Below are 27,876 nucleotides of genomic sequence, written 5' to 3'. Positions count from 1 at the left end.
AGAACTTAGAAGACGTCTTGGTTGTAAGACCATTGAATTGAATGGCGCGCAATTCTTTAGCCAAGACGTGATAATTGCTTCCATGCATGAATGCCTAAAATGCATTTAAACCCGGTAACCCTCCCCGAGTTTTATCATGTCCGATCACTCCAAAACTCTTCAACTTTTTCCTTTGCTTTCATGGACTTCTATCCATAGTTGTCCGAAGACAAGGAACGATCGGGGAAGAATGGAAGCCACCTATGTGACTGGTACTCAAGCAGCTCAAGGTTGACGATTAAGACTGCATAGAATCGACTTGGGGAGAGCAAATCATCCATCGAGCTAAAGTATGGTTGACTGTGCGATGGCTGCCATCGGCTCCGTATCTCAACCAGCATCTGCCTCACGGTGCTCCGAGGCTGCCTGGTCAGAACTTCTCCGCCCCGAGAGTACAGTGTTCCCTCTACTCAAAGCGATCGGGAATCTTTTGAAAAAGCAATTTTTCTCCTCATCAATTGCCAACCCGTTCACCGATGCCCTACGCCGCGCTGCGAGGATAGCATCGAGGTCTAGGTCCCGATTAGCGTGGTCCTGTATCCTGGACTGATCCTCGGCGCCAACACGAGCATCAACCAGGGCCCTGGCATCCCGCTTTAGATCTAAAAAGAGAGAGAAGATTGCCGAGACAAACAGTAGTGCAGGAACTAGACTAAATGCTGTCTGGTAACTACCGCCTCTCTCATGGATCGCATAGACCACATACGGCCAGAATGCTGGCCCAGAAGCACCCATCGTAATTAATGCCGCAGCTCGCTTTGTGCGTTTTCCTTGCCCACGAAGTCCCAGTGCGAAGATGAGAGGCCACATAGGACCCTCGAAAAAGAAGAAAAGGGTTACTGGAATAGCCAGGAGATTTGGGTTGCTTGGCCGGTAAGCCACCACTAGAGAAGCACAGAGAATGCTTAATCCGGTAGTAATGCTTAAGACTGTACGCGGTTGAGGGATCTTAGGATGGGTTGGAGATAAGTAAGCGAGGTATGCAGCCAAAAATCTGGAGAGGGCAAAGACGGTGTGCGCGATGAGAAGGAAGTTTGGTATGGAAAGGATGAGACCCGGCGGAGGCCGTAAACTTTCCGCTACTGTCATGTTTTTAGAGGCATCCATGCCTATGGATGGCTGAGTGGATGTAGGTGGCGTTAGGATGTCACGGAAGAAGATGCTCATGATCTCCTGGCTGGCAACATAAGTCCATTGCGCTAGAACAGCCAATGTCAAGGTCCAAGTACGCAGCTCTAGCCCACCGAAACCACGCTTTTTTGGATCAATGGGAAGATACCTTGTAGAATTTTCCATTTCGGTGTCGGTAACCTCTGGCAATGGCATGTAATAGAAGAAGAGCGCCAGTATAACACATAGAAGTGTGATGGCTAGATAAGTCCATTGGACGTCTAGCAGTGCCAAGGATTTTGCGTTGTCAGGAGAGTCAATAGTGGTGAAGAAAACTCTCTGGGCCAAAAGTCCACTTAAGACGGTGGCAACGGCCTGAACCCCCTGGGCTAGGCAAAGCCTCATTTCGGCATAATCCATGGGACCGCAAAAGACAAGAAATGGATTGGCTCCGGTTTCGATAACTGCTAGGCCGAACCCAACAACAAAATTGCAGACCATAAATCCGGCGAACGAGGTGAGTACAGCACTAGGCCAAAACATAATTGTCCCAACGCCATAAAAGCAGAGTCCGACGATGAACGTTGCCCGATAGCCGCCGATTTGATCTGGCCCATTTCTCTCTCTCTTTGACCTAGAATGTTCATCATGTCGTAACATCCATTCTCCAATAAGTAAGGGGCCAATGAAATATCCTCCCCCAAAGTAGATCGAGGAGAGACCAATTGTTTCGGCTGCAGACATTCCCGACACTGAGGCGACTGCATTGTTGAGTTGGTTTAGTAGGCCATATGAAAATCCCCAGAGCAGAAACAGGATTGTGACCACGGTGCAATACTTGAGAGAATCACGGACTGAGGTCCTGATCATGCTCTTAGGTCGGCGCATGTTTACAAAGCCAAAATAAACCGAGTTTTCGGACAATGAGTATGTTCCCGTAGCACTTGTTAGGGCGGTAGATGACCTGTCGAGGGGATCCGGAGGACTCGGGTTCGGATTCGGAGTGATCGAAGTCATATTCGGTGTCGTGAGGAAATCGTGGGCAGATACCTGACTATCCTGCACATCCCCGCCGTGTGTTCGGGATGGTGGTGTAATATATCCGCCAACGAAAAAGGATGATGTAGGGGGTCGACCGTTGCTAGAGCTACCATTTCCGTCTGTAGATTGTTCCTTTTCATATGTTCGGGTCGCATTAGGGTCAAATAACATGGCAGGTAGGATGCGGCGAATTAAAGGTTTCAAAGTCGGAATGCATGCACAAATGATGCCGACATTTACCTCGACAGCAGACCACATAAGTGAGAATGAAGCGTTCCAAGCAAATTGGGGTGAAAGTCCGAAAGTTGCTTCCGCGTTGCCTGCGAGTGTTGAAGGGGGTTGCGTAATGGCCTGTTCGAGGTAGTAAATTCGGACGACATCGACTACGGCGACGAAAATGCCCAGGGCAAAGGTGAAAATTAAGATGATTTTCTGTCTTCGTGGCAATCTCATGCTGGTAAGTACAGGTAATGGCAATGCCAATATCGCGAGATCGGTAATGATGTTGACAGGTGCTGAACATATGAACTCCGTGAGCAAAGGAATGCAGTATGCTTCCAACTCGGCATGTGGATCCCATGCTGCTTCGACGGGACGGCATTGGAAAATGTTCATCACGGTTAGTACAGTGCCGGCTAGATTCACAATGACCAAGACACCCCACGATGCTAGTCGTAGTACTTTCTGTGTATTTTTAGACAAGCGAAGGTAGAATATCAACACAGAAGTCTTGGTGGCCATCAAAGCCGGATTCTGCGTGGTGGTTAGGCTCAATGCCAAGATATTGACCAGAGATGTGGTAGCAACGTACATATAGTATCGAGAAGACATATTCGCAACGGCGTAGAGGGCCCCAATCACTATCAGCAATGTTTTCGTCGTGTCGACCAAGACCCTTGCTAGCACCGTAATCAATAGAGAAGCTGAGACCAAAAGCAAGAACCCAGGCGGCTATAATGGAATAGTCATCCCAAGTAACGCATCGCACAATTCGAATTCGGCAAAACAATCGGGCAGCGACAATGCAACTAGCCAGGACAAGAGTTCCGATGGTTACAGCGAAGACAGCAGGACCACGATCAGGGTAATTGGTTGACGACATATTCGCCAGTGTGATGCCGTTGTGCGACTGATATCCTCAAGCCAGGCCATTAGAACTCATGAACTCCTCGAAGGAGAAGCTTTTGCGCGGACGTAGGCAGTGGCAAGTAAATTCGACGAGATGGTCTCGTCTAGGTGATAATGCTTAGTTATTATTATACGTGGAAGCAGTAAGTGAGTGCGGACATGTGGCACTAGCTCGTATCAGCTAAGGTGCCCATATATATGCAGCCCGGAGGAGTTTGAAAGCGGATTGTTCGTCGAGTTCGTCGGCAGGGGATGAGAGAAAAAAAAAAGAGGGAAAAAAAAGAGACCAATGTCGTGTTTCGAATGGTAGAGTTAGTAGCGTAGCCAAGATCAAGCAGGGCAATATGTATGCAAAACAGGACACATCGAATTAGAAGAGGAATTAAGAGCGACGAAAGAGAGGCAAAAGGAAGGATAAGATCGATCCTTTGGGGCGGTGAGGAGAGGAGAGGAGAGAGCTACAGTATTGTAGCGAGGCAGACAAGACCGCCTACCCCGCGACCGCCATATGTGAATTGGCAATGACAGGGGCCGAGGCAATAGAGGAAAGGCAATGAAGGCAATGGGAAAGTGATTCGACACACAAAGGATTATTTGTGCGCGTGTATATTGCGTAGGTAATGGGTATGTCTGGTACTTGGATAGTACACAGATGTGTAGGCGGGATGTACGATGAGAAAGACTCAAAGAAACAACTTGGAAATCATTGAAAGGTCAAATCAGAAAGGCCGCAGATACCGCCTTTTCTTTGGTTCGACACTTCCCTGTTGTTTGCTATTACTAGCCATCTAAATATTAATGTATCTTAAGTATGTACTAGATAGGTAATAGGTATGGATGACAATGAATATCTGGTAGCCGTGGACTGCCTACTTGATACTAGCCAGGTAGTCCTGGAAAATACTAAGGAATGAGTGGTTTTTTCCTTCTTAGAGCCTACAAATACGTAGACGCTAACCAGTAGTACGATATACGTTTAATGCTGATAATCAAGCCTATAACATAAGCAGATTAGAGAGATGGGTGGATGGATGAATGGCTGGATGGCTGGATGAAACCGATGCACCTCAATGGTAATGGCAATGGCAAATAAAAAAAAAGATTTGGCAAAAAAATTTGTTAGATGGAGACTTTGAACAAGTTCCAGTTGTCCTTGTTCTCGCTAGGTAATAGTTCGGCTGCTTTGGAGCAAATGGTGGATCTTCTTGGTTTCCGCCAGATGACGTTGATACAGCTAGGATTCGACAGGGGTAGCAACATTGAAGTTTGAACAATCCAAGTCTACCCCACAATTTAGCACGCCTATTTTACCCCGGATTGGCCCCGGATTGCCGTTACATTTTCTTTAACGGTGTCTTATTGATTGGGTCGCTTTTAGACGAGAACATTGAAATAAATGTCTTAGTCTCATCAGGGTCCCGGTAAGATGGGATGCCTTTTAGTTTCGGTAAAGTCATTCAGAGGTCTACATATATGTATTACCTAACTGACTACTTACCTATGTAGTACCTCGGTCTATAACCTTGGAAGTTCAATGTTATCCAGCTGTGGAAATTCCCGATCCTGACATACCTACATAGGTACCTATGTACTAACCTAGGTACATATGTACCTAACCTACATAGATCTACACTTGTTCAAAAGAGCTGAATAACTTGAGCTCCAGCAGTACAATACATGCTAGGTTAGGTTAGGCTCTTCTTAGGTACGTAAGGTATTATTGCGTGCATGAGTGAGGACTCCCTTGCCAACATTCCCAGTATATGCTGTATACTAGGTAGCGCCCAGTATACACATGTCACATGTGCACTAGGTATGTACATAGTAGGTACCTACTAGGCACCTACGCAAACATCGAGTGTGTGCTACATACCTATGTAGATGTATGTAGGTGAAACGCTTCGTGAAAAAACAACGCAGTTCTCGTATCAAACTACATACTAGATAGCCATGTACTTACCTACCTACACAACTGTCACAACAGTATGTAACATAGAATACCTGGTATTACTATTCCGCTTATGTTGATTGGCTGGAATTGTACATGCGTCTATTTCATTCTGTGCGTTTGGTTATCAATCTGAAAACGTCCACCCACCCACACCCAACACCCACGATATCGGATTATGATTCTCAGATGTTACTTGGAAAATGAACTCTGCATAGGTACTTGATAATTATCATTCGCTCGCTTCTCGGGAAGCAGTATTAGGGCTAGTTTCGTCGCGACATAACGGAGGTCCCCTTGACTTTAGTGCCACAAACTAGGGGCAAACTAGGAAAAACTCCCAAGTTGAGTCCCAACCTCGTACTAGGTAATCCGAAGTACGAAAATTCCCAAAACAAAATCCCAAAAATGAAAAAGTTCAAATGTCAATTACACGTGTATTGGTATTTCGATGGATGGCCCTATAATTGAATAACACGTTATCTCATATCCCGATGTACTACCTACATACCGAGTGCCTAGCAACCTTGTAGTTCTGTGTGCTCTACATGTATGTACTATGTAGGCCTCGACATCGATGTGGGGAAGGGATCGAAAACGGCACAGCTGTTATAGGTGCCTAGGTACCTACATATGTACTACCGTATATTTTCGGCATTATGGTCCTCTTGTTAGCTCCACTTATTCGTGCGCTTTACCTAATTAGGGTGATTTACCCCAAGGTTTATTCAACTACACCTCATTTCGGAGGGATTCTTATCCGATTCCAACAATATTAGCACGCAATGTCACGTGTCAACACGTGATACCTGCTCTCCCATATCTACGTTTATCTGCTATTTCTTGGTAGATGTATGGATATTTAAAGCTTCTTAATTAATGCATAACACTTTAAACCTATCCTTATTGAAAAAACACAGAAATAAGATAGGTAGAATTATGATCACGTGGATTTTGATAACACTAGTACTAGAGCCTCAGCACTGAACTAACTACATTGGGCAAGGCGCACAAATAAGTGGAGCTAACAAGAGGACCATAATGCCGAAAATATACGGTAGGTAGTAAGAAACGTTTGAAGTAATCTATTGAACTGTGAGTCTGTGACTCCATCAATATTATCAAGGCAATTTTGCTTGAGCTTTTCTTAAATCCCTGCCATCAGATAAGCTTAAAGGCATTGAGGTCCACATGCATCCGTATTTAGGTACTGCTGAGAGGCTGAAATATAAATCGTGAGGTCGGTTTTATAGAAGCCATAGTTAAACTTTTTAATTTATGTACCTAGGATAAACCTGACCATTGTCTTGGTGCATCATAATTTTTCTGAACGAAGTTGAGTATACTAGGTAGGCAATTGCCTCCTGGATTGTGCCAGGGTATCAAAAATGATTTACAGAAAAAGGGGCTTGTGGTTTTAAGCCGATTGATAATATTGAGAAAATCCCACCCGCCTTCCAATATATTTCCAGATAGTAGATTTTCATTTTGGAATACTCAACGGCGTATCAATACACTTGATAGTAAGTAGTATATTTTTTCAAGTGATCGGGCTGTGTGGCTGCATAGTACATAGTCAGCGTTTTGATAACATCTTGGAACTACGCCCTCATTACGTGACAGCTACTAGTCTTAAGGGCTTCACAGTAGGTATGAAGCTATTTTATACCTTGGTCAAAGGGCACTTGACGTTAGGCTGAACACTAATTTTTCCGCAATGGTTCCTGGACGACGGTCGTTGATTTAAACTGTAGCATCAATGCAATGTGACATGAGACTCTGCAGCTGCTATATTAGGAAGGTGGCCATCAGCCATACATTCCCTTCAGACAGGACAGCACCTTTGGAACATTGTCTTAGAATGCGACATGTTTCTAAAAGCGAGATAGTATGCTTTTTCGAGAACTCAATGCCGGGTAGATATTTATTATAGGGGTTACGTGCTGTTGCCCACGGACTCTCAAAATCCATCATCTCATTGCGCCACCCCATCTCTACAATCCTCCTTCAAAATCACAGCATCAATAAAGACCGATAGGTAGCTACTTATGCCATCAATCACCTTATTTAAGCTTAATAAGACTAGTTTGTCTGATTTCTTTCTGGTATAGCTCGTACAGACTTGGTAGGAATGAAGAAATAAGATTGTCACGAGGCGGGACCTAGAAGATGCAGAACAACATCGTTATTGCGCGGGGATCTCTAACATCTCCCGGAGACTATGGAAGCTACCTAGGTACATATACACGTAAGTCGTCTTTGTTCCATGTGAACCTCCATGTGCTCCTAGGTAGACCTTTGACAAAGATGGCGTCAGTGAGTTGATTCCCACCTGGGCATGATGGATGTCATACAAAGAGTTAATCTACCTACTCTCCTACAAGGGAACTGCGCGCCTCTTATATACCTAGTACCTAGGTTAGGTACCTAATTCATGGTGGATCTAGCCCCTTTCTGGTAGATCCCACTTGCCTTCTAATAGATGTACGTACGTACCTTCTGGTAAAATGGAAGGGCCAGCTGTGTGCGCCCCATTGAGAACGCCTACCGAGTGCCTCCACAGCTCAGGGGGAAGGTACTCCTGTCATATATTATAGGAAAGTTTGAAGACACGTATCCAAAGTACGAGGAAGCTGCGATGAACCTGTACCGAGATTCACTTGCCAGCCCCTCTTTTCCAAAGACAGACAGGTCTACTTCAAGTTATAAATTATGATCCTACATAATGCCCACCTGTTATTGCTTGCAGGACATCTGCCACTGTATGAATCATGTCCACCTCGCCTTAGTCGTCAACACCTACCTGGCCACTGTCTAGCCTTATCATCCTACGTTTCTATGCAAAAACAAAGTCATTATGGAGGCTTCCTTCCCTTCTATCCAGTCCTTCTTTTCTAGAGAAGTGCTGTCAAACTCACAAAACAATAATGATGAGTCTTCAATCATACGTAAGCCAGGGGATGGCTTCACAGACTCTGAAGTGAACGCAGCACTCAATCCACTCTCCTGTGAGTGGAAGCCCCAACGAGCGTATGAGAGATGTGATATATCTTTCCTTGAAACCGGTCCGCACAACTATGAAATCTCCGGACGAGTTGTGAATTTCAGAATCGATGTTCAAGGCCATCATCTTTTCATCGTTAGTGATGGGACAGGAGTTATTGCAGTACGTACCAATGTACCTACTATAGACATCTGAAACTGGCAGTTCCATATTGACTAAGAGTTGTAGGTCAAGGTTTACTATCTAAGTGTGTCGGACTACCAGGAAGTGCTTCTTGGGCAAAGAGTTACAATATGGACGACCTTTATTTCCAACGCTACCAACCTTCAATACCGCAGTATACCCTTCTGTATGTCAGTAACGACCATCCTTCCTGGTCGCAATGTATCAACCCATATAATCTTCCATAACGACTCCCCTGGCTCAGACGCATATCGCATTTTGCGCTGCCCCTTGGACTGTGACCTGGAGAATTATGACTATCTTCCCGGGCTCATGACACTGAAAGCCTTCCTATCTACTGGGCACGATATGACAGGAAGCAAAATACTTGTCTGTGTGCGAAGCGTTGGACAGCGTAGAACGATCCATTCGAAGAAAAACCAGAAGTCACTTAACATGGTAGAGGTGGGTGTATTCGACGATACGGCAACTTGTACCCTAAAGCTATGGGAGGATAAGATTGCTTCGGCCAAGACTTGGGCCCCGAGCCAGACCATGTTACTCATCTCTAAACCAACCTGCCGAGCCGGCCAAATGCCGGTGCATCTAGGCATTGCACACAACTCAATTATTGATGTCGATCCTGAATTTCCTGAAGTTGATTGGCTCAGAAGTAAGCTGAAGAATATAACCAAGCGGCAAAGTATCTGCCTCCCTTTCCCTACAGAAACCTGGAACATCGATCTCGCCATTCACGGGCCGGGCCGAACCCTGTTTACTATTGCCGAGATTGAAGAACAAGTCCGGTTTCCTGACACTGCCGTAAACTTTACTGGAAAGTTGCATGTCATGATCGTGGAGATGAAAATCATGGAGCTTTGGTATAAAAACAACACGTGCTGCGTTGAATGGTGAGTGCCACAGATGTTTGGTCGTGTACCTCACCAATCTAAGTGCTATCTAGTTGTGGGATCCCGCTCTACTCCAACAAGCCTGTTGCAACCTGTAAGAACTGCGGGTCGCATAGAGACCTTTCACTTAACCCGCGAATTATCGGGTCGTTAATTGATGAAAGCGGTACGGTAGCGGCTAGTAAGCTTGTGTGGCACGATGACGCCTGGACCCAACTCTTCTTCGGGGGCACGGAAAAGGGGCCGCAATTCGAAGACGGCTCCGAGGCCAATTTAATTGAGCAGTCGTGGGAGGACCTCACTGCTCTTGACAGGATTTCGCTGAAAGATATTGAGGATTCCATGCTTTACAGTCACGTCACGTTGACTTTCGGTTGGTCTTCAGAGCTGGAAAGACTCTGTATTTTGGGTGCAGAATGGTGACTAATCCGGAATGCTTTAGGGCTTCACGTCTTCATGGCTAAATGATGTTCTAGCATGTTTTTTGTTTGATGGGTGAAATGTTTCGAGGACACCTAGCTTCGGCATGAGCTCAACGGGCTCAACTCATTTCAAGTCGCCATCAGCGACGACTATGATACAGTAACATGTAGCTCGGTTCGCCTTCCTCAACACCCGACCTAAACTTCAATAACAGCTTCCATCTCCAAGGGTTACAGCATGTAGTTGATGGTCCTATAACAGACTGAAGATATAGTTCCAATTAGACCCGACTCCCATTTTCCATGCTAACCATCTACATGCTATAATTGCCATTTCATTCAATGTTATCCCTATCATTATACATGGAAGAAGTAGAAAACCGTTAGCGTAAGTCGTTAAGCCCACCCATTCATTCCCATTACCTGGCGTTTTTGTTCATTTGCCCATAGTGAGTTTTTCCACGTTACTCAGCAGCCAGCCAGCCGTTTTTTTTTTTTTACTTTTCGCCGAATAAACTGAACCGAAAACGACCCCCGGACTTCAACTTGTGCGAGGATCGCCCGAAGGACTGCTGCGAGTTGATGCGTCGGTGCGATGACGGCGGGGGCATGAGCTCATCATCGTCGTATGGGTCGTCTTCCTGCAAACTCATGGGCCGCGTCTGCTGTCGCGCAAGCGGCACTTGGTGCTCCCTGGGGGTGGGCGGAGGGATGGGGTCGCCGCGCATTGCGCGCTCGACGTCGAGGTACTGGCGCTTATAGTCGTCGTGCTTGCTCTTGGCCTCGAGGAAGCGGGTCTCGGCGTCGGCGCGCCGCTCCTGCAGCGCCCGCAGCTCCGCGTCCAGTGCGTCCATCTCATTCTGCTCCTGCTGCATGAATTCATGGTACTCCCGCACCTTCGCGTCTAGCGGCTGCAGCACGCAGTCCAGCACGCTCGGACTCTTGAGCCGTTGGATCGATGCTCCTGCGCTCGCAGGATTCAAGCCCCCATTCCCTGGGACCGCGAGGCTCGGGTCCGATGCCGATGCGGATGACTTGCTCTGCGCTTGCGCTTGCTGGATCTGCGGGTTGTAGCTTGCAGAGTTGCGCGGCGGAGACGACCCCCCCGAGCTGCTGGTCGGTGGGCGCGGGCCAGGGATGGGCTTTCCGGCGCCTCCGCGACGGCCATTCTGGCGCTGTACGCGGCTGCTGTCGACGCTGCCGCGGTCGCGGTCGCGGTCGCCCGCCACGAGCATCTCCTCGGAACGGCTGCTGCCCGAGTAAGAGGGCGCCCGGTTTCGACTAGCAGGAGGCGGCGCCTCGCCCTGGGAGGGGAACGAGTTAGTGAGTGGGGGCCTGCTGCCGTGGGCGGTGGGGCTGTTGTTCATATTGTGGTTAATGGGTGGGCCGCCGCCCTGCTGCTGCTGTGGTTGAGGATAGCGTTGCTGCTGCTGGGCCATTTGTAGCGGCTGTGTCTGCTGCAACACGGCGTTGACGTTTGCGTTGGTAGCAGGGTTCGAGAATCCTCCTGGGCCTCGGTTGCTGTCGAGGAAGTCGTAAAAATCGTCGTGACTGTCGAAGCGCGGGGCACCACTACCACTACCACTACCGCCACCAGCACTAGTGCCACCGCCGTTACTAGTATTACCGCTAGGGCCGGGTTTTCCTACCACTCCTCCAGTGTGGTGGTACACGGCTGCAGATACTCCGTCGTCGTAGTCGCGGTCACGGTCACGTGATGGTTGAGCCTGACGTGGGCGCGGTCTGGAAGGCGAGTTCATAATAACGGGCGGGATATATGTATGCTAATTGTATGTACTAAGGGGTGTGTTTTATCTTTGTTTTTTTTCTTTTCTTTTCTTTTCCCTTGCGTGTGTGTGGGCGCGGGCGCGGGTGCACACGGGAAAAGGGATGATGTCGTGTGAGGCGTGTAACCGAAACCCAAGGTTTGGTCGGAGAAGGATAGATGAGAAGAGAAAAAAGCCGAACAAAGGAATGTTATGTTTATCGTTTTGAGAAAATTGGAGAAAACTAGATTTCAATTGTATTCTTTTATTTTCTTTTGGAACGGTATTTTATGTAAAGGATATGTGACGGAGGACAGAGAGACCGCAATTGTTCGTATTTTGATGGCGTGTTACTTGTATGGTACGGGGAGGCTGGGTTATACGGTGTAACCCCACATTATCACTGGCCCAGCCTCCTTTTTTAGGCTTTATGCTATGTACTACACTAGTTATAGGCCCCCCCCAAAAAAACAGGCCTGAAGTCTTATAAGACGAAAATAATAAGGGGGTTACAAGAAAAAAAAAATTTACAAATAAGAAAAATCGGTGGGCTGAAAAAGTAGATGACGGATCGTTGCGTAGAATCGCAGCAAACCCAATCTCACTTGAATCTCCAATTTCCATCCCAATCCCATCACCGGTCGCATGTTACTACTACTTTTTGTACCTATTATTCGATCGATCGTACTATGTAACCTTAGCGAATTAGAACTTTTATCTGTCTCGATGCTAATCGTTGATGCAAATCGGATTCCCCCCCCCTCCCCTACATGCGCCATGCAGGTGTCCGACGTATCAATCGCATGCCTAGCTAGGTAGGTCACTTTGTATTAATGGATGTACTGTATGTACGAATTGCCTACCGCCGCCCCCCCCCCTTATAGGTACATATACTAGCTTGAGATGCCAATGTTAATGATCCTGCGCGGGTTGCGTGCGGGTTGGGCTGCTTATGTAAGGGGTTAGGTTAGGTATTGTATTGCGTGCATACCCATAACTGGACACCTAATTGATGTACCTACGTAGTTAACTACTATCATACATACAAACTCCGTACTCCTTATTCTAGAACTTGGAAGTTGGTGAGGCTGGGTCTGTTGACTTAGACATGCATGTGAATCCAAGTCATAACTAGATGGCATTGCCTGAGACAATAGCCAGGTACTATGTATGTAAGGTAGGTAATACCTAGTTTCTTCTTCTTCTCGGGTTCAATGGCTGGCTGGCTGGCTGTCTAGCGCGCCTCACTTCGTCTACATAATATAGGGAGGTAATGTATATGATGATTACTACATAGTAAGCGAAGTCGCTGGCCACGTATGTGTGTATGTATGTATGCAGCTGGCATGACTACACGGTGTATATGTACAGTATGCGCACATTGTGAGCGGTAAAAGACTCAAGCGCCAGACTGGATACCTATGTAGTTAGGTACTGTAGATAGCGCACGGCAGTTGTGTGTAGCACTGAAGGAGGAGTGGGAGAAAGGTAGGTATGACTAATTTATACTCTATTATTTGGAGGTAGCATTCAGTTTCTATTTGTATGGATGATATTTATGTAAGTAGGGAGGTAGTCATCCGGGCAAAGAAGCTTGTTTGTTGAGCTGAGCAATTGAGTCTAGGTTGGCAGCTTGGTATAAATTGACATCCAGCTGTTCCCATGTGTATGCGCTTGCGGGTACACAGTATCTGTCTGCCTATCAGGTAGGTGCTTATATATATATACCAGCTGTTATACCTCCTATTATTCCCAATCGAATAGACTATACTCCTAACTTTGCCTCTGCTGCCTTTGCATAGCTCCTAATTCAGAGCTTCACTAGTGTATATCTACTAAAGCCATCTAGGCGTTACTATATTAGGTGCCGGTACTTCAGCAGCCAGCAACATCACCTAAGAGAAGCCATCTCAACTTTTCTCCGCCTTTTACATACCATATATAAGTAGGTACCTACATATATAGATAACCTAACCTCTCACCAAACCCTCTTCTTTCTTCGTTCCTCATCAGCAGCGTAGGACTTCGTCGTGCACACCTACCCACCAGCCACATGCTCGGGTGTTTATTTCTACCTTACACCGTGCACCTACCCGTCTACCCTCGTCTCTTGATCATGCCGCGCAGCCATACATAAGGCCCTCCGCAAGCTGGAGGCACGAGAAGGATTCACGACCGCCCACAAAGGTACACACATGGAACAGAGCAGAACTGCCCTCAGTGCGAAAATATCATGTTGCAGGTGCCTCAGGCACCCTTAGGCTCCATATGGCCCTTATGGCCATATATTGGCACTCCGCCATCCGTAGTTGGGAATAAAGCAAGCTTTCTTCCTTTCCTCCTTCTTCTTCTTGGTTGCAGGTGTACTGCAACATATCAAGGCCCTGCTACGCATTTCACACGCATAAGGCGATCACGTGGTGCGCATAGTTATCATGAGAAAGCTAGAGCTGAAGCCCCTTCCTTCACCAGGCTGTATCACCCATCTGCCTGACCTCCTCTGCCCTCCTCTTATTTTTCTTTTCTTTTTCGGGCCAACTAGCCAATCAACGGTCAAATCCAACCCAGGTAAGCTACTGGGTGCCAGAAAATGATTCTCACTTCCCACGAGACGATTCCGAGTACAAGATGGACAGGATTAATGACTGGCTCTGTTCAGCGAAGAGCAATCATTGCTTCATGCCTCGATGAGATCGATGAGATTCATTGAATTAAGGTCTAGAATTATTGTTTCTCGCGTATACCTAGTACTTACACAGTACGATGCAAGATTCGCGCCACCGTGTACTGGGGCCAACCGACAGACAGCACCCAGGACAGACAGAAGACTACGTAGGCAGAACACCCAACTCCTAGGTAGGTATGGGAAAGATCTCAAGGGCGATGTACTGGTGGCGATAGTCAGAGAAGCCACCAGGTACTTACCACACCGCGCGTAGACAAGAGGAATGGGAAGCCTTTCAATCTTGAGGCTGTTGTGTTGGCATCACAATTGTGCCTGCTACTTACCTGTCTGCACCAAACACATGATCGATGGGTTTCCATCCCCTCTACCTACGCGCCTACGCTGAGGGTGGCAACCAGATAAAGGCCCAGGCCCAGGCTGGGGGCTGTGGTGGTTCTTGGCTGCGGGTGCATGCGAATGTGGAGAGGATGTGGTAGAAGTCGTCAACCTAGGTATTATTGCCACTAATGGAGACCTTGGCTTCACGAAGGACATAGAGTATAATGGGACCAGATAGATAGATACCCGAATACCGTACCATCTAAGATTATTCCATTGTGAGGTTCGTTATGTGTGGGCGCCCGTAGGCATGTAGGTGTGTAGTGTATCGAGAATGTGACCAAGACTGCCTTATCTCGCTTCCCCTTTTCCTTCTACGTTCGTCTCTTAGTCGATGGTATCACCCCCAAGTGAAGGTCGATTGGCCTAGAAACCTAGGTAGTCTTCGGCCCTCACTTTGGCACTTAGTTCATTATTAAGCACTACCTACCTAGGTAGTCAGTACATCCATAGCGAGCCATCTAGTGTAAATTGCATGTAAAATATACCTACGTAGTAGGCGCTATCCAGCCACAACTCAGTCTATACCAACAAAACATCCATCAAGGTATACTCCATACGCGCTACATGAACCGAAACGTATACACATGTCTTCTTAAAAAGACTTCAATATATACCTAAGTAAGAGTATATGCTCATTCCAAAATCTCGGGATTTGAGACCCTAGGAAAAACTGCCCCATATAGGGGTAGGGCGATGTCACTCGTAGCTCTCCAAGTAACTCCGACCTTACGACAACTTCGACGCTGTTGGTTTTCTGTCGCCCACTTCCTTGGCTGCCTGTTGTCTGAGTATGTTGCGAAGAATTTTGCCGGACTAGCATATTGTTAGTTATACATTCTGAAATGACAGGAGCCGTTGAGCTTACCGGATTCTTGGGAATAGCATCCACGAACTTCACCCCGCCCGTTAGTCTTTTGTAGTACACGACCCTTGACTCCAACCACTTGGCGATTTCTTTTTCCGTCTGCTTTTTTTCAGGGTTCGGCACAATGTACGCACGCGGTGCCTCTTCGCCGTTGATCACCACACCTACGACGGCGGCGTCATTGACACCCCTGTTATCCAGAAGCAGGGCCTCGAGCTCAGCTGGAGCCACTTGATTGGCCTTCACTTTGATGAGCTCTTTCATTCGATCGACAATATGGATGAGCGCGCCTTGCTCATACTTATCCACGAACGCAACATCTCCGGTTTTCAGCCAACGGGTACCGTCTGGATCTATGTGAAGTGTTGAGGCTGTGGCTTCGGGTTTGCCCCAGTAACCTTTGAGAAGGGTCGGGGCCGAGATCCATATCTCTCCATTCTCGTTTGCCTTGGTGATCTCGCCGGAGCCGTCGGTCTTCATGATGCGAGCCTTGCAATTCACCATCAACTCCCCAACAGCTGACGACTGGCCGGTTGCGTACGGATCCCACACCGTACAGGTACACGTTAACTCGGTCATGCCCCATCCCTGGCGAACTCTCAGCGCACCCGGCGGCCAAAGCTTAGCCACTTCATCGCAAACTTCGGCACCAAGTGGTGCAGCACCGCTACCAATAACTTCGATGCTGCTAAGGTCATACTTGCGACTCAGTGGACTCTTGGCGAGCATGACTAGGATAGGTGGTACACCAGTGAGAAGGTCGATGCGATATTTCTCAATGTACTGCAGCATCTTCTCGAAATTGAACGAGGGCATGATATAGACTGGAATGTCTTCCTTGGGGAAATTGCAAATAAGGTATGTCTGACCATAAGCATGGTACATTGGCAAGAAGCCTAGACGACGGGCTCGCTTCCTCTTCTCTTCATAATCGGAGTCCACCTGGTCGACATAAGTGACACCCACCCCGTTTGCCACATACGAATAATGGGTAATCTCGACGCCCTTTGGCACACCAGTTGTGCCTGAGCTATAGTTGAGAGCACATATCGCCGTCGTCGCATCGGCCGGCTCAACCCAATCAAACTTGGCACCTTCGGCCTCGGGGGCGAGGAGAGATGTCCAGTGTCGTGTTCCAAGTCGCGCCTTGCCCGGCTGTGTATCGAGCGGTGTCGCGTCGAAACTAAATATCTGGCTCCTCGGCAAACCAGCTTCGGCAGCAGCTTCTACTGCGATCTCCATGCTAGCGTCAGCTGCTATCATGAACAAAGCACCTGTGTCTTTCAATTGATATGCTAGTTCCCGAGGAACAAAGCTAGGGTTCGCGCCGGAAAATATTCCGCCAGCCATCAGAATACCCATGAACACTACCGGGAAGAAGAGGGAGTTGCCAGAGAATAGTAGAACACGATCACCGGGCTTCAAGCCTGCTCGCACCAATCCCAAGGCAAAGCGTTTCGACCATAAGCGAAAATCTGATTTGGTGATAAAGTGTGTTTCTGGACGATCAGGATCTATAAATTGAGGTTCGTTCGAGAGAGCCCCGAATGAGGATTCGAACACCCATTGTTGTAAGGAGCATTTTGGTATAGGAGCTGTCCATCTCGAAGTGATCACCATGGTTAGAGAGAAGTTGGGGGCAATAAGAGCAGAAATACACCTATATAAGATATAACTGCAAATGATGGGAAGCCGAACAGGTAGAAAAGCCCCTTCTCTATAAACGACGTTGGCTGTTGATCCTTCGGATACTTAGAATCCTTCTTCTTAATTGGGTACCTAGGTATGCTAGGTAGGTAATTAGGGATGGGAAAGTTTCAAAACAATGATCGAATATGGATATTTAAAGAATAACTCGAATGAATAGCTCGTCAGAGCTGGAGGTGCACGAGCCGAGGCCCTCTCCCACCCCGGTCCAGTGCCGTTGTTTGTAGCTCAGCCAAGATTCCTCTTCTTTCGCTATGGGAGCTCTACCATTGGCTATACGGAGTAAAGCATGTAGGGCCTATTGAAGGGATGAGTAAAGAGACGAATAAGAAAAGAAAATCCCACCCCCTTTGTAGTATGGTGGTTTTTGCGACGCCATCTCCACGAATTATGTCTCTCCTGAGCTGGAAAAATACAACCTTGAGGGTGACTGGGGTGCTGTACTGAGGAGAAAACGTATAAGGCTGCGGTGGTAGGGTAGAAAGCCGAGGTCCTCGTTTGTGGTAGTGGTAGGATCGCTAGTAAGTTGGGGTGGGATTGTGAGTGAGACAGCTTTATGAAATGTATGTAAGTTGGAAATGTTCAAATGTTGGTTGTTCCGCTCTTCGGACTCACACAACCAAGACTTCCAACATAATGTTGTTCTACATGTACGGAGTTGCATCATCATATACATTGATAGGCTAGTACAGTACAGTACAGTACAGTACAGTACAGTACATACTAATGTAGCGCACGGCAGTCTCGGCAACGATGCGACTCTTTAGACGAGCATTGAATGCGAGGTTGTACAAACCGGGCATATTATATGTAGTGTACAAACCGGGCATATTATATGTAGTGTACTTGCGAGGGCACTGAGGGGGCGGTTTATAGTTGAAGCTATTTGACTAATTGCGGAGATTGAACAAGTATTGGTACATCAATGATAGGGCAATGATAGGGTACTACTAGGTATGCATTTGATGTAAATATTGTACATTTGTTGGCGCAAATTAGAATTAGTCTGGTGCGACATGAAGCAAAAATAAGCTTCAATGTTGGAACTTGTTTGAGACATTTCAAGCAGGAACTGGAAGTCGCAATCATTGCATGCATGCTACTTCTTCAAGATCCTTTTTCTCGCACATCCATCCTACCATTCAATCCTCCTACATTTATCCTGCATCCATTCAATCTTAGCATCATAAATAATCTGCACCTTCTCTCCCAACATTCGCGAATTGCCGTCGTATGTACAATACATACCTTATTCTGTGCACCCTTTCGTTTGTAATGTTTAGCGCTGTCGCCGTTGCTGCTGTATACACAAATCACAGACCACAGATCACAGACCACGAGAAACCATCCTTGCCGTCTCGCTTGTCATTATTCCAATTATTCGGCTACCAGCACTGCTCATAGTTTCTGTGCCTAGTACCATCTACATAAATCACCCTAGTTCTAGTTGCACAGTTATGCGAGAGTGTCATCTTGAAGCACCTACGGTAGCGAATGCTCTAAAAGAAGCCATTCGAACGAGTATTTCTATATGACCGTCTCTGTCTGAGTGACGCCAATCTACGCACAGGTTTTATTAAACAAAACATGACAAGAACTGAATCATGAGAGATTCTGGGGTTGTTAGGTAATGAGCGAGGTCAAGAGGATCACAATGACTCTAGGCATTGTAGGTGCCTTGACCTTTGAGCAAAAGGGGCTGGTTGAATAAGTTATTGAAATTACGACCTCCACATTTTATTATTCATTGACCTAAGAAGTAGACATAATCTGTTCACGAAGCCAGATACATTGGTTTATTTACCAAAGAATTCCCTGTGACATAGGAGGCCGTGGCTAGGGACAATACGATCTGTGGATTCTTAGGGATCAGGGATTTTGATCAGAGCTTCCTCCAACAAAGACGCCTATCTACAAAGGCGTTTAACTGGCATTGCGAATAAACTCGAAGACAAGCTCGACTCCTTTGTCTATACGCTAATAATCAGATCACTGAAACTACCACCATCTCTATTAGTTTCATCCCCCCTGTTGTATCAACAACCTTTACAAACCAGCCCCTTAACCAATGACTTTTCCAGTTGCATCGGTAACTGGCATCCCGCCAGGGAGTTCCGTCAGCCCTAGAGCGTATATGTTAGAAATGTCCCGTGACTAGGTACCCAGTAGGCCTTGTGTATACAAGACGGGCTGGGAGAGGGCCAACTTACAGCCATCGATGTCCTCGTTGACGACGGTCTGCTTGGTGCATTGGTTGGCCTGCTGGATAGACTGGGTCTTGAGTTGGGGGCAGTTGATATTGCAGTTCGAGTCCATCGCTTTCTGGAGCGCGTCACCTGATACGTGGTGTCAAGATATCCCGCGTTAGCTTATACTCTCTGACAGGAGACGATTTTTCTTTTTCTTTCTCTTCTTTTAAAAAGCTAATTAGTAGGGATGAATGAAGCAGGCAAACAGTACCTTTCCAGCCGAAAACATAATCGCCGTGGTTGCCGTATCCGGTCGGGTCGCCGTAACTCCAGACGAAGGGCTGCGAGCCGTCCTCGGGCCAGTCGGCCGGGTTGTTGAAGGCCCGCGTGTCCCAGATAACCTCGTAGAAGAGTTGCGGGATCTTGACTGGGTGCGTCGACGGGCAAGGCCCTCCGTTCTCGAACGTACCGCTAGAGGGGTACGCGACATGAGAGGAGTGGTCGGCTGTGTCGAGGTTCTTGCCGTCCCAGCAACTGTGAGGGGGTATTAGCTGGTGGATGTGAACTTTGGAAAAGAGGAGTGGGGAATGAAATAGGGGAGGGAAGGTATAGCAGATCCTCAGTATCCAGTATTTAAGAGTAGGGAATTGGATAGGTGCTTACGTCGGGAAGCGAATGTTGGCCATGATGCCGGCCTTGCAGACCTTCTTCGGTAAGTACAGCGTCTCGCCCGATCGCGTCATGATGTTATCCAAGCAAGTGTAAGTGAGTTGACGGAACTTCTTAGCCTGTTCCTCTGTTCGGTATGTCGGGTTTCCGACGATCATGCGGAAGCCCTGATACGGTCAGCTAGGCGTTCCCCCCTCCTTTTTTTTCTTCCTTTTTGGTGAGTGGCTTATAGCGATGGAGGTTTTAAACTCACAGGTTGGAAAGCGGTAACCTTGCCCCCGGAGTAGGACGGCGTGTAGTAGACAGTCATGCCCCCCTTGGCGCTCTCGAAGCCTGCGTTGGGCATCTGCGGGACCCTCTTGAAAGTTCCATTACGCGCACGGAAATAAAGGACTGCGGTCCAGTAATTCGATGTGTCCTCGGCGAAGGTGCAGGTCGTGCAGGTCGCCTCGCTAGGGATATCCACTCGGGGATACTCCATGGATGCGTTGAGGGCATTGCCGCCGATGATCTGGTGGACATGTGGCGTTCCTACTACGCCGGGGTTCACGAGCGGGTCTAGACGCTCGACTACGAGCTGAGAACACGAGAAACGAAGAAGCGCTTCAGCGCCGGGCGCGAGAAGCCCTAGGCCCGTGGCGACCAAGTTCAGTGTGAGCTGCATCCTGCTAAGCGGGGGAAAGTCGTGAAGGTGGGTGGCGTTTGCTGTACCCCCCAACACTGATGCGGACTCATCCTCTATTTAAACCCATACTCGGCTGAACGCTCGTTACCCCAGATGCCTACCCCGGCAACCTATCTTCGATCATCAATTGTGCATGTTGTTTCTGTCTATTTTAAGTTTATTGTCGTATGGTTGACCTACGGTTAATATCGCGAATATAGCCGAGATCAACAACCCCGGTCCTGCTCCCCACGAGACTGGAAAACCACGAATAGAAGTCAGATTGATATTTCTCTTGTATTAAAATAGACGAGCGGAAATCACATGTTCCACATTTCATGGAAGTATTATCAATATGGACATTGCCGCTATGATAGTTCGATGCAGTTCATAGCAGCCCGTGAGATCATATCGTGGGATAAGCTAGGTAACCAATGAACTTCAGGGTCCTACGATATAGCCACGAGCGTCGGCGTCACCCTAACAAGCCATAGACTGTTGCTCATAGCGGAAATATGCGGATTATCTACCATGATAATATAAAAAAAAAGCAGTAACCCAGACGAGGCTTTGGAAGGCTTAGTGGGAAAGTAAAGAAGCCTTTTCTGGCTTGACTAGGTGGCTTAAGGAGGATATTTCGCATTGTCAACCGATTGCCAGATGACAGAAACATGCCCAGGTGCGTATGGATCTGGCCCTGGATATATGGACATCCTGGCATTCGGTCGGGTTCTCATGTTATATGGCCTCGGCAGTGAAAATGGTGGCTAACCTAGCCTGGCTCGACATTCCTATCCAAGGGGAGTATATTTTCCGGATAAATTGCAAGCAGTTAATATTCGTATCTACTTACCTACTACCTAGGCACCTAGGTACCTAGGTAGGGGCTCGGTAGGCAGGCAGACATATATTCCAAATCTCGTATATTGGATATAAGTCCCAGCTCATGCTCATACCCCTTTTAACAGATCAGATATCGGCCCGTCCCTTTATTCATTTTCTGTTATTAGGTAAAATTTAATGATGGGAAGATGAATTCCAGTGGATCTGGAGATTCAAAGCGATCTCTCTACCTACGTGACCTAGGTTCTAGGAGCAAAGGAAATAGGGGCTATAGCTCCATATAACCACGCAAGCTGCACTTTTGATTACAGGAAGAATAGCATACTCTCATGTGATCAATACACGGCATTCCTCTCTCCTAACGTTCTTCAAATATTGGTGGGTGGAAGACTAAGAACTTTCTCCCTCCTTTATATCCTTGACATATACCAAGTATCTACTTACCTAGGTAGTACTGATATGAAAACCGTCATAATTTAGGCGCTATAAGGGATATGTGACCAACTGCTCTTTAGCGACTAGCTACCTATGCAATGATGTATGTATACATGCTGCATGGGATACTCAGCTAGATTCTCGTCTATCCCACAGCGAAAGCTGGAACTAAAGTTGGCGACATACCCAAGCGCCGTTCAGCACTTATCGCTTAGTGGACCGTCGTGCGCAAGGCGGCCGCCTGGGAATAGCAGTACTTGGTGGTCGAAAAGCTCGCTTAGCTCGGCGGAGGGTAGGTGAATCGTGCATAGCACAAGGTCAGACCCGAATGTGCAAGCTTGAGCCGAGACCTGAGGTATGTTCGCCGAGGAGCAGGATATCTGGCTGGGCGGACAGCTCGTCTCTGCTATAGATGCATACCACCCTGGGCACGCCAATCATGGCGCCTGCGATATCTTTGTCTCTGGGTAGGTAGCTGGCGAATGAAATCTTCGACGTGGCCGCACTTTTCTTTGTCTTGTCGGGCACGCCATGAGGCTGCAGGAGACACGCCACCATTTGGAGCGCTTTACGCACTTTCTGGCTTGGTGGATGCACATCTTGCTGTTGCCCATGCAGCGGCGGAAGGACATCAGTAAACAACCTATCTTTCTCAAAGTTGTTATATCACCTACCTTGCTTGCCCCTGATAAGAGATGTTTTCGACTTGCCCTGTAGAATATCGTGGCGAGACGACCAGCGGGGAGCTGGCTAATAGATACGTACATTTTGGCTACTCCAGCTACCCAGTGCCTACCAAGGTACGTAACCTGAGTGACATAAGTGCCTATTAAATCTTGCCAATTATATGGTAAACTTCACTGTTCTAATCAACTCTGTCGTCTTTCTTAATAAGTAATGCAACAATTGGGGTACCGGAGGGTGATTGGAAGCGGTAGTGGGTGTGGCCGCACACGGAGTTCCGAGGTTCGGACGTTTCGGAGGTACCTAGGTTAGGTAGATAGCCATATCAACCATCGACGTCACGCTGGCGTTCTAATATACCCCAGTAAATAAGGTAGGCATCATTTAATTTTATTTATTAACCTCCATACCTCTTGTTAGCTTATGTACCTAGCACCTATATATAACATACCTTCGTTACCATGTCCACTATTGACCACCCCGTCATCCCCAAAGGCTCTACGGTGCTGGTCACGGCCGCCAACGGCTTCATAGCATCCAATATCGCAGACCAATTCCTCAAGCTCGGATACAAGGTACGCGGCACCACACGAAACCCTCAGAGGAATGCGTGGCTCCTCAATCTGTTCGATCGCAAGTATGGACCTGGGAATTTCGAATTTGTGGTTGTGGAAGACATGAAGTTGGACGGCGCATATGATCAAGCTGCGAAAGGTGTGTTTGTATATGTGTATTAACTATGCGATAGCTACCTAGGCTCTATGTACCTACCCATCTTCACTGTAAGTGTAGCAAGCTAATTAGCACGCCCCTTTGCAAAAATAGGCGTCTCTGCCATCATCCACACGGCAACCAACGTCAAAATGAACCCGAACCCGCATCACATGGTCACCGAAACCGTAGCCGGGACCCTAAATGCCCTCTCTGCAGCCGCCGCCGAGCCAACCGTAAAGCGCGTCGTGCTGACGTCGTCCTCGGCCGCGGCACTGATCCCGAAGCCGAACAACCCCCTGGAAGTTTCGGCTGAGACATGGAACGACGAGAGCGTCGCAGCCGCGTTCCGCGCACCGCCTTACGAGCCCGAGCGGGGCTACTACGTCTACGCTGCTAGCAAGACGCTGGCCGAGAAGGAGGCGTGGAAGTTCATGCGCGAGAAGAGGCCGGCGTTCGTGCTCAACACCGTCCTGCCTAACCTCACCCTGGGCGCCAGCCTCGACTCGGTCAGCCAGGGCCACGCGTCGACGTCCGGCATGCTGGCCGAGCTGTTCAGGGGGAACCCGACGCCGCTGGCTAGCCTGCCTGCCCGTACGTTTTGAGTCCCAATTTCTTTGATACCTACCTACCCTCGTCGAAGCAGGATGAGACGAGATCTGAGCTGAAATCCTTTTTTTATATTGTTTTTATAGAAAACTTCGTCGACATCGAGGACTGCGCTCTCCTCCATGTCGCGGCCGCCATCGACCCCGATGTCCAGTCCGAGCGCATCTTCGCCTTTGCAGCGCCCGTCAACGGCGACGGGATTCTGGCTGTCCTGCGCAAGCTTTACCCGGACCGCACTTTCCCTGCCGATTTCCAGAGCGAGAGGGATCTGAGCGACATTGTGCTCCGGAAGCGGGCCGAGGCGCTGTTACGGGGGATGGGGCAGAGCGGGTGGACGAGCTTGGAGGAGAGTGTTAGGAGGAACACGGAGGACTTGATGTAAGGCTTGGGGATGGAAAGGTCCAGAAACCCTGATGATCACGATGTAATATATGCAAAGTGTGCCGAAGAATTGTATTGTTTCATGACCGATTACTCCGATAACGGTTTGAAAAGCCGTGTAGCACGGGAGGATGCGAGGCGGTGTGTTCGGGGCTTACCACATGCCATATGACCAAACCAGAATCCATGCCAACAGCTTCGTTGTTGCTACACGGGACTGTAAGCCTAGGTACAGTGGGGGCCATATTGTTCCTCAGCCACGTAATATGTACCTAGTAGGTATATTCATGGAGTACCTAGGTAGTACGTGAGTGAGACACGCGAGACACGAACATATATCACTTTCTTAGGAAGTCATAACGCAAAGAGGCACATTACAATTGTACTACCTAAACTTGAGGTGCCACCTACCTACTAGGTAACTAATAAGATCTACATACGTGTATACTACAAAGAAATCATATTCAGGGGCTAACCCTAACCCTAACTTCCAGTGTAACAAGACGCTTCATAATAGGTACTTACTTACTACCAAACCTACCTAATACGTACGTACTAGGTAGGTGAGTAGAAAGGGGGAAAGGACTTGAACTGCCCGAGTAAATTTCGTGGCTACCAAACGATACCACAATCTACTCTACTGCCATAGCCTTAGAACCCCGAAATTTCCAACAATCCTTTGACTCCCCCCATTGCTCCTATGCCAGTACTAGGTAGGTACCTTTGCTACTACGTGAATATCCATCACACCCCCCGTTATTCTACTGCGCTAGATGAATCGCCCGGGCCTCATGGTACTCAGTGTTTGATATATTCTTTTTCACCAAACTCAAGCATTAACATAGTTACTAGCCTGATCGTCCCAAGACCAATATCCAGGTATGGTAGCAACTGACTGAAAGTTGTGACGATGTTACTACTACGAGATAAGTACCCGGGTAGGTATCTACTAGATAGGTAGGCAGAGTTGGCTGTTTCATCGGAGTCTGTTACCTAAATAAAGAAAGGGGCAGGTCCATTTCGTTGTGGATCGATCACGGCGATGCCAATAAAGGGGAGGTGCCAGATACCTAGGTACCTACAAACAGACCATACCTAACCTTGGAAGTTTTCGATTATTGCAAGGATCGTGTTCAAACAGTGCTTCAATCAATGAAACATGATGTTATCTACTAACTACCGCTCTTTCTCGCCTGGAGTTAGAGGACTTGACTAAAGAGTTCAGTCCACCTAGGTACCTAGATGCACATGAAAGTGCCTATAGAATGACAAGGCACAATGAAACCCCAACACTTCGAAGCCATCGCTTATACATAGTAGGTAGTTTAAGTTACACTGAAATAAATCCAAAATACGCAGGTTAGTAGTGTTCTAGTGCTTATAGACGTCGTTCACTCTGATAATCTGACAGCCTGGGGTTTATAATTGAACAGCCGATATAAATCTATAGAATCTCTACTTGATCGGCTTTGCCGGAGTGCTATCGTCGGCAGCTAACCTTGGAAATCTACCTTCCCAGTATGCACCCGAGCATAGGTATTGATCTCCTCGCAATACAGTCTAATATGCACCCAAGAGAAAAATGCAGCACCTCCTATTCTATTCTAATTCTATTTAGAAAACGCGTCTTTCAGCTCACTTACACAGTCGCTGACGAACTCCATGGCCGTAGGACTTACTCCGTCCCACTGACCAAAAGGATGTCCTTGCCCCTTGTAGACCTTGAGTTTGCTCGGGGTGCCAGCTTCCAGCAGTTTCTCGTGGTACGCAGTGCCCTCGGAGACGAGGGGGTCAATTTCGGCACAGCGGATGATAGCCGGCGCGAGATTCGCATGGGAGTCCGCAAGAATCGGGGAAGCGCGGAAATCGTTGGCCTTTTCGGCGCGATCTTCGCCCGTGCCTAGCCACAGGTTATAGAACCAGATGAGGCGGTTGAGAGGAAGCATAGGTGCGAATTCGCACGTGATGTAACTCTCGTATGGTGTTTTTGTAGGGTCGCATGAGCCCTCCGTCGGGACAAATCTTGCGTCGACTACCGGGACGATGAGTAGCTGCAGGGCTAAACGTGGTAAACTCGGCTCATCCCGGGCCATCAGTGCTAGAGCGGCAGCGATGCATGCCCCGGCCGAGAGTCCGGAGACTGCTACACGCGAGGGGTCTATCTTTAACGTCTTCGCGTTTTCGAACGTCCACTTCAGCGCCTCCCAACTATCCGTGACGGAAACTGGATGTGGATATTCCGGGGCAAGTCGATAGCCAACATTCAGTACGATGCAGCCAACTCTTTGGCAGAGACTTCGACATAAGGATTCGTCCGAGTCCAATCCACCAATGACAAAACCACCCCCGTGAAAATTTACGAGCGCAGGGAGTAAACCATCACGTTCAAGTCCACCGCTAGCGATGGCGTCTTGCGTAGGTACATATACCTGTACATCTATCTCGCCAGAGGGGTCCGGGACGGAGACCTTATGAATATTGTTGCTGGCTACGTCTAAGAGAGGTCCAGAGACCTTAGCCGTCGGAAAGGTATATTTACTTCGATCACGGTTGTAAACCTCGTATGGAACCTGGTCTGCACGAAGCTTGGGTGCTATATAATTGCTTGTAAGTGACCATGAATAGGCAATCCAAGTGTTTCGGTTCGTCTCATACCTTGATAGCGCATGTAGATATCGGCAAAGACCGGATCGACTCTCTCGACTATTGAGGGATGTAACGGGTTAATGATAGATGGGACATTGATGGAACCCATGATCTGTGGTATGCAGTTTTGTATCGAATCTCGTTTTGCCAGAGACTGTGTTTATATCACTATAGCCAACGGGTGTATAGTATAACGTCCTAAGAGGCTACTAGGGATGGCCTTGGGAAATATGAGGTGAAGTGTAAGGTTTGGTCAATGTGAGGCACCTTCTCCTGAGAGTTTTCCTTAAAACTCGGAGAGAAAGAGGATATGAAATAGTTCTAGCGATAGCCATGACTATGTTAATCAGATAGGCAGCAGAAGTCCACTTACCTATCTAAAGTCGCCAGCTCCTGACATCTCTCGTGCAATACTCCACATGCATACATTCTATCGTGGGGGTCAAGGTGGCCAGGCCACCATGCACCACGATACTTTTCTACCCGATGCCGCAGCTGGATATCTGGCAGGTATCCGCATTGCCCAGGGAGGGGATTTCCGTAAAGCTTTACGTGGGGAAGGATTGCTACCTATGTGCCAGGTCAGATACCACTAGTTGAGGTTAGGTAGTAGTAATTGGAACATCGAACTTGATACATGTGGATTATGATGTCTTGCCTACCTCGATATACGTAGTAGGTACTTCAAAACTGGTTTGGAGGCATGTAGGGTTACTACCGGACTCTTCGTGCCCTTTGAAGTTTGGGATGGCCTAATGTAAGATCAGTTCCATTCAATGTTTGTCGTATCACATAATGGTATTCATGATGGACGAGAACCTTTTTCAACCAAAATCCTGTCAGTGCCCAAATAGGTACTAGGACAAGCTCGTCAA

The 27,876-nt window shown here is 47.8% G+C and overlaps 8 protein-coding genes across 8 annotated transcripts; 2 read left to right on the top strand and 6 right to left on the bottom strand.

Moving 5' to 3' along the window:
* Positions 1 to 237: 237 nt before the first annotated feature.
* GGS25DRAFT_368298 (MFS general substrate transporter) lies at positions 238 to 3,479 on the bottom strand. The gene is made up of 2 exons (XM_049258164.1): positions 3,002 to 3,479; positions 238 to 2,943 (listed from the first exon to the last, which is right to left on the bottom strand). Exons 1-2 carry the CDS (start codon positions 3,290 to 3,292, stop codon positions 370 to 372), a joined length of 2,865 nt encoding a protein of 954 aa, XP_049114650.1. The 5' UTR covers positions 3,293 to 3,479; the 3' UTR covers positions 238 to 369.
* A 4,644-nt stretch (positions 3,480 to 8,123) lies between these two features.
* On the top strand, positions 8,124 to 9,811 carry GGS25DRAFT_523657 (uncharacterized protein; the record flags this gene model as incomplete). The annotated part of the gene is made up of 4 exons (XM_049264468.1): positions 8,124 to 8,432; positions 8,499 to 9,343; positions 9,397 to 9,716; positions 9,786 to 9,811. 4 exons carry the CDS (start codon positions 8,124 to 8,126, stop codon positions 9,809 to 9,811), a joined length of 1,500 nt encoding a protein of 499 aa, XP_049114649.1.
* Positions 9,812 to 10,225: 414 nt separating this feature from the next.
* On the bottom strand, positions 10,226 to 12,136 carry GGS25DRAFT_499032 (uncharacterized protein). The gene has a single exon (XM_049261741.1). The coding sequence runs from the start codon at positions 11,523 to 11,525 to the stop codon at positions 10,263 to 10,265; it is 1,263 nt and encodes a 420-aa protein (XP_049114648.1). The 5' UTR covers positions 11,526 to 12,136; the 3' UTR covers positions 10,226 to 10,262.
* Positions 12,137 to 15,324: 3,188 nt separating this feature from the next.
* Positions 15,325 to 17,083, bottom strand: GGS25DRAFT_523655 (acetyl-CoA synthetase-like protein; the record flags this gene model as incomplete). Its single annotated transcript, XM_049264467.1, has 2 exons — positions 15,325 to 15,411; positions 15,464 to 17,083. 2 exons carry the CDS (start codon positions 17,081 to 17,083, stop codon positions 15,325 to 15,327), a joined length of 1,707 nt encoding a protein of 568 aa, XP_049114647.1.
* A 2,148-nt stretch (positions 17,084 to 19,231) lies between these two features.
* GGS25DRAFT_523654 (uncharacterized protein) lies at positions 19,232 to 20,692 on the bottom strand (the record flags this gene model as incomplete). The annotated part of the gene is made up of 5 exons (XM_049264466.1): positions 19,232 to 19,293; positions 19,381 to 19,506; positions 19,631 to 19,893; positions 20,023 to 20,195; positions 20,282 to 20,692. 5 exons carry the CDS (start codon positions 20,690 to 20,692, stop codon positions 19,232 to 19,234), a joined length of 1,035 nt encoding a protein of 344 aa, XP_049114646.1.
* A 1,158-nt stretch (positions 20,693 to 21,850) lies between these two features.
* On the bottom strand, positions 21,851 to 22,882 carry GGS25DRAFT_368142 (uncharacterized protein). Its single transcript, XM_049258163.1, has 2 exons — positions 22,645 to 22,882; positions 21,851 to 22,573 (listed from the first exon to the last, which is right to left on the bottom strand). Exons 1-2 carry the CDS (start codon positions 22,735 to 22,737, stop codon positions 22,289 to 22,291), a joined length of 378 nt encoding a protein of 125 aa, XP_049114645.1. The 5' UTR covers positions 22,738 to 22,882; the 3' UTR covers positions 21,851 to 22,288.
* Positions 22,883 to 23,115: 233 nt separating this feature from the next.
* On the top strand, positions 23,116 to 24,356 carry GGS25DRAFT_523652 (aldehyde reductase; the record flags this gene model as incomplete). Its single annotated transcript, XM_049264465.1, has 3 exons — positions 23,116 to 23,368; positions 23,480 to 23,959; positions 24,061 to 24,356. The coding sequence occupies 3 exons, from the start codon at positions 23,116 to 23,118 to the stop codon at positions 24,354 to 24,356; spliced, it is 1,029 nt and encodes a 342-aa protein (XP_049114644.1).
* Positions 24,357 to 25,965: 1,609 nt separating this feature from the next.
* GGS25DRAFT_523651 (alpha/beta hydrolase fold protein) lies at positions 25,966 to 27,110 on the bottom strand (the record flags this gene model as incomplete). Its single annotated transcript, XM_049264464.1, has 2 exons — positions 25,966 to 26,948; positions 27,011 to 27,110. The coding sequence occupies 2 exons, from the start codon at positions 27,108 to 27,110 to the stop codon at positions 25,966 to 25,968; spliced, it is 1,083 nt and encodes a 360-aa protein (XP_049114643.1).
* Between the last annotated feature and the right edge of the window lie 766 nt (positions 27,111 to 27,876).

This window comes from Hypoxylon fragiforme (genome assembly GCF_022984875.1).
Source record: "Hypoxylon fragiforme strain CBS 206.31 chromosome Unknown GGS25scaffold_7, whole genome shotgun sequence".
Classification (NCBI taxonomy): domain Eukaryota; kingdom Fungi; phylum Ascomycota; class Sordariomycetes; order Xylariales; family Hypoxylaceae; genus Hypoxylon; species Hypoxylon fragiforme.
Note: the sequence above shows the minus strand (reverse complement) of the source record. Positions and strands in the feature narration are given on the sequence as shown.

Excerpts from the sequence above, each read along its gene's own strand:
- GGS25DRAFT_499032 (XM_049261741.1), bottom strand. The coding sequence starts at position 11,525 with ATGAACTCGCCTTCCAGACCGCGCCCACGTCAGGCTCAACCATCACGT.
- GGS25DRAFT_368142 (XM_049258163.1), bottom strand. The coding sequence starts at position 22,737 with ATGTACGTATCTATTAGCCAGCTCCCCGCTGGTCGTCTCGCCACGATA. Across the intron at positions 22,574-22,644 it reads TCTTATCAGGGGCAAGCAAG|CAAGATGTGCATCCACCAAG; the intron begins GTAGGTGATATA and ends CATGGGCAACAG.
- GGS25DRAFT_368298 (XM_049258164.1), bottom strand. The coding sequence starts at position 3,292 with ATGTCGTCAACCAATTACCCTGATCGTGGTCCTGCTGTCTTCGCTGTA. Across the intron at positions 2,944-3,001 it reads ATGTCTTCTCGATACTATAT|AATCCGGCTTTGATGGCCAC; the intron begins GTACGTTGCTAC and ends ACCACCACGCAG.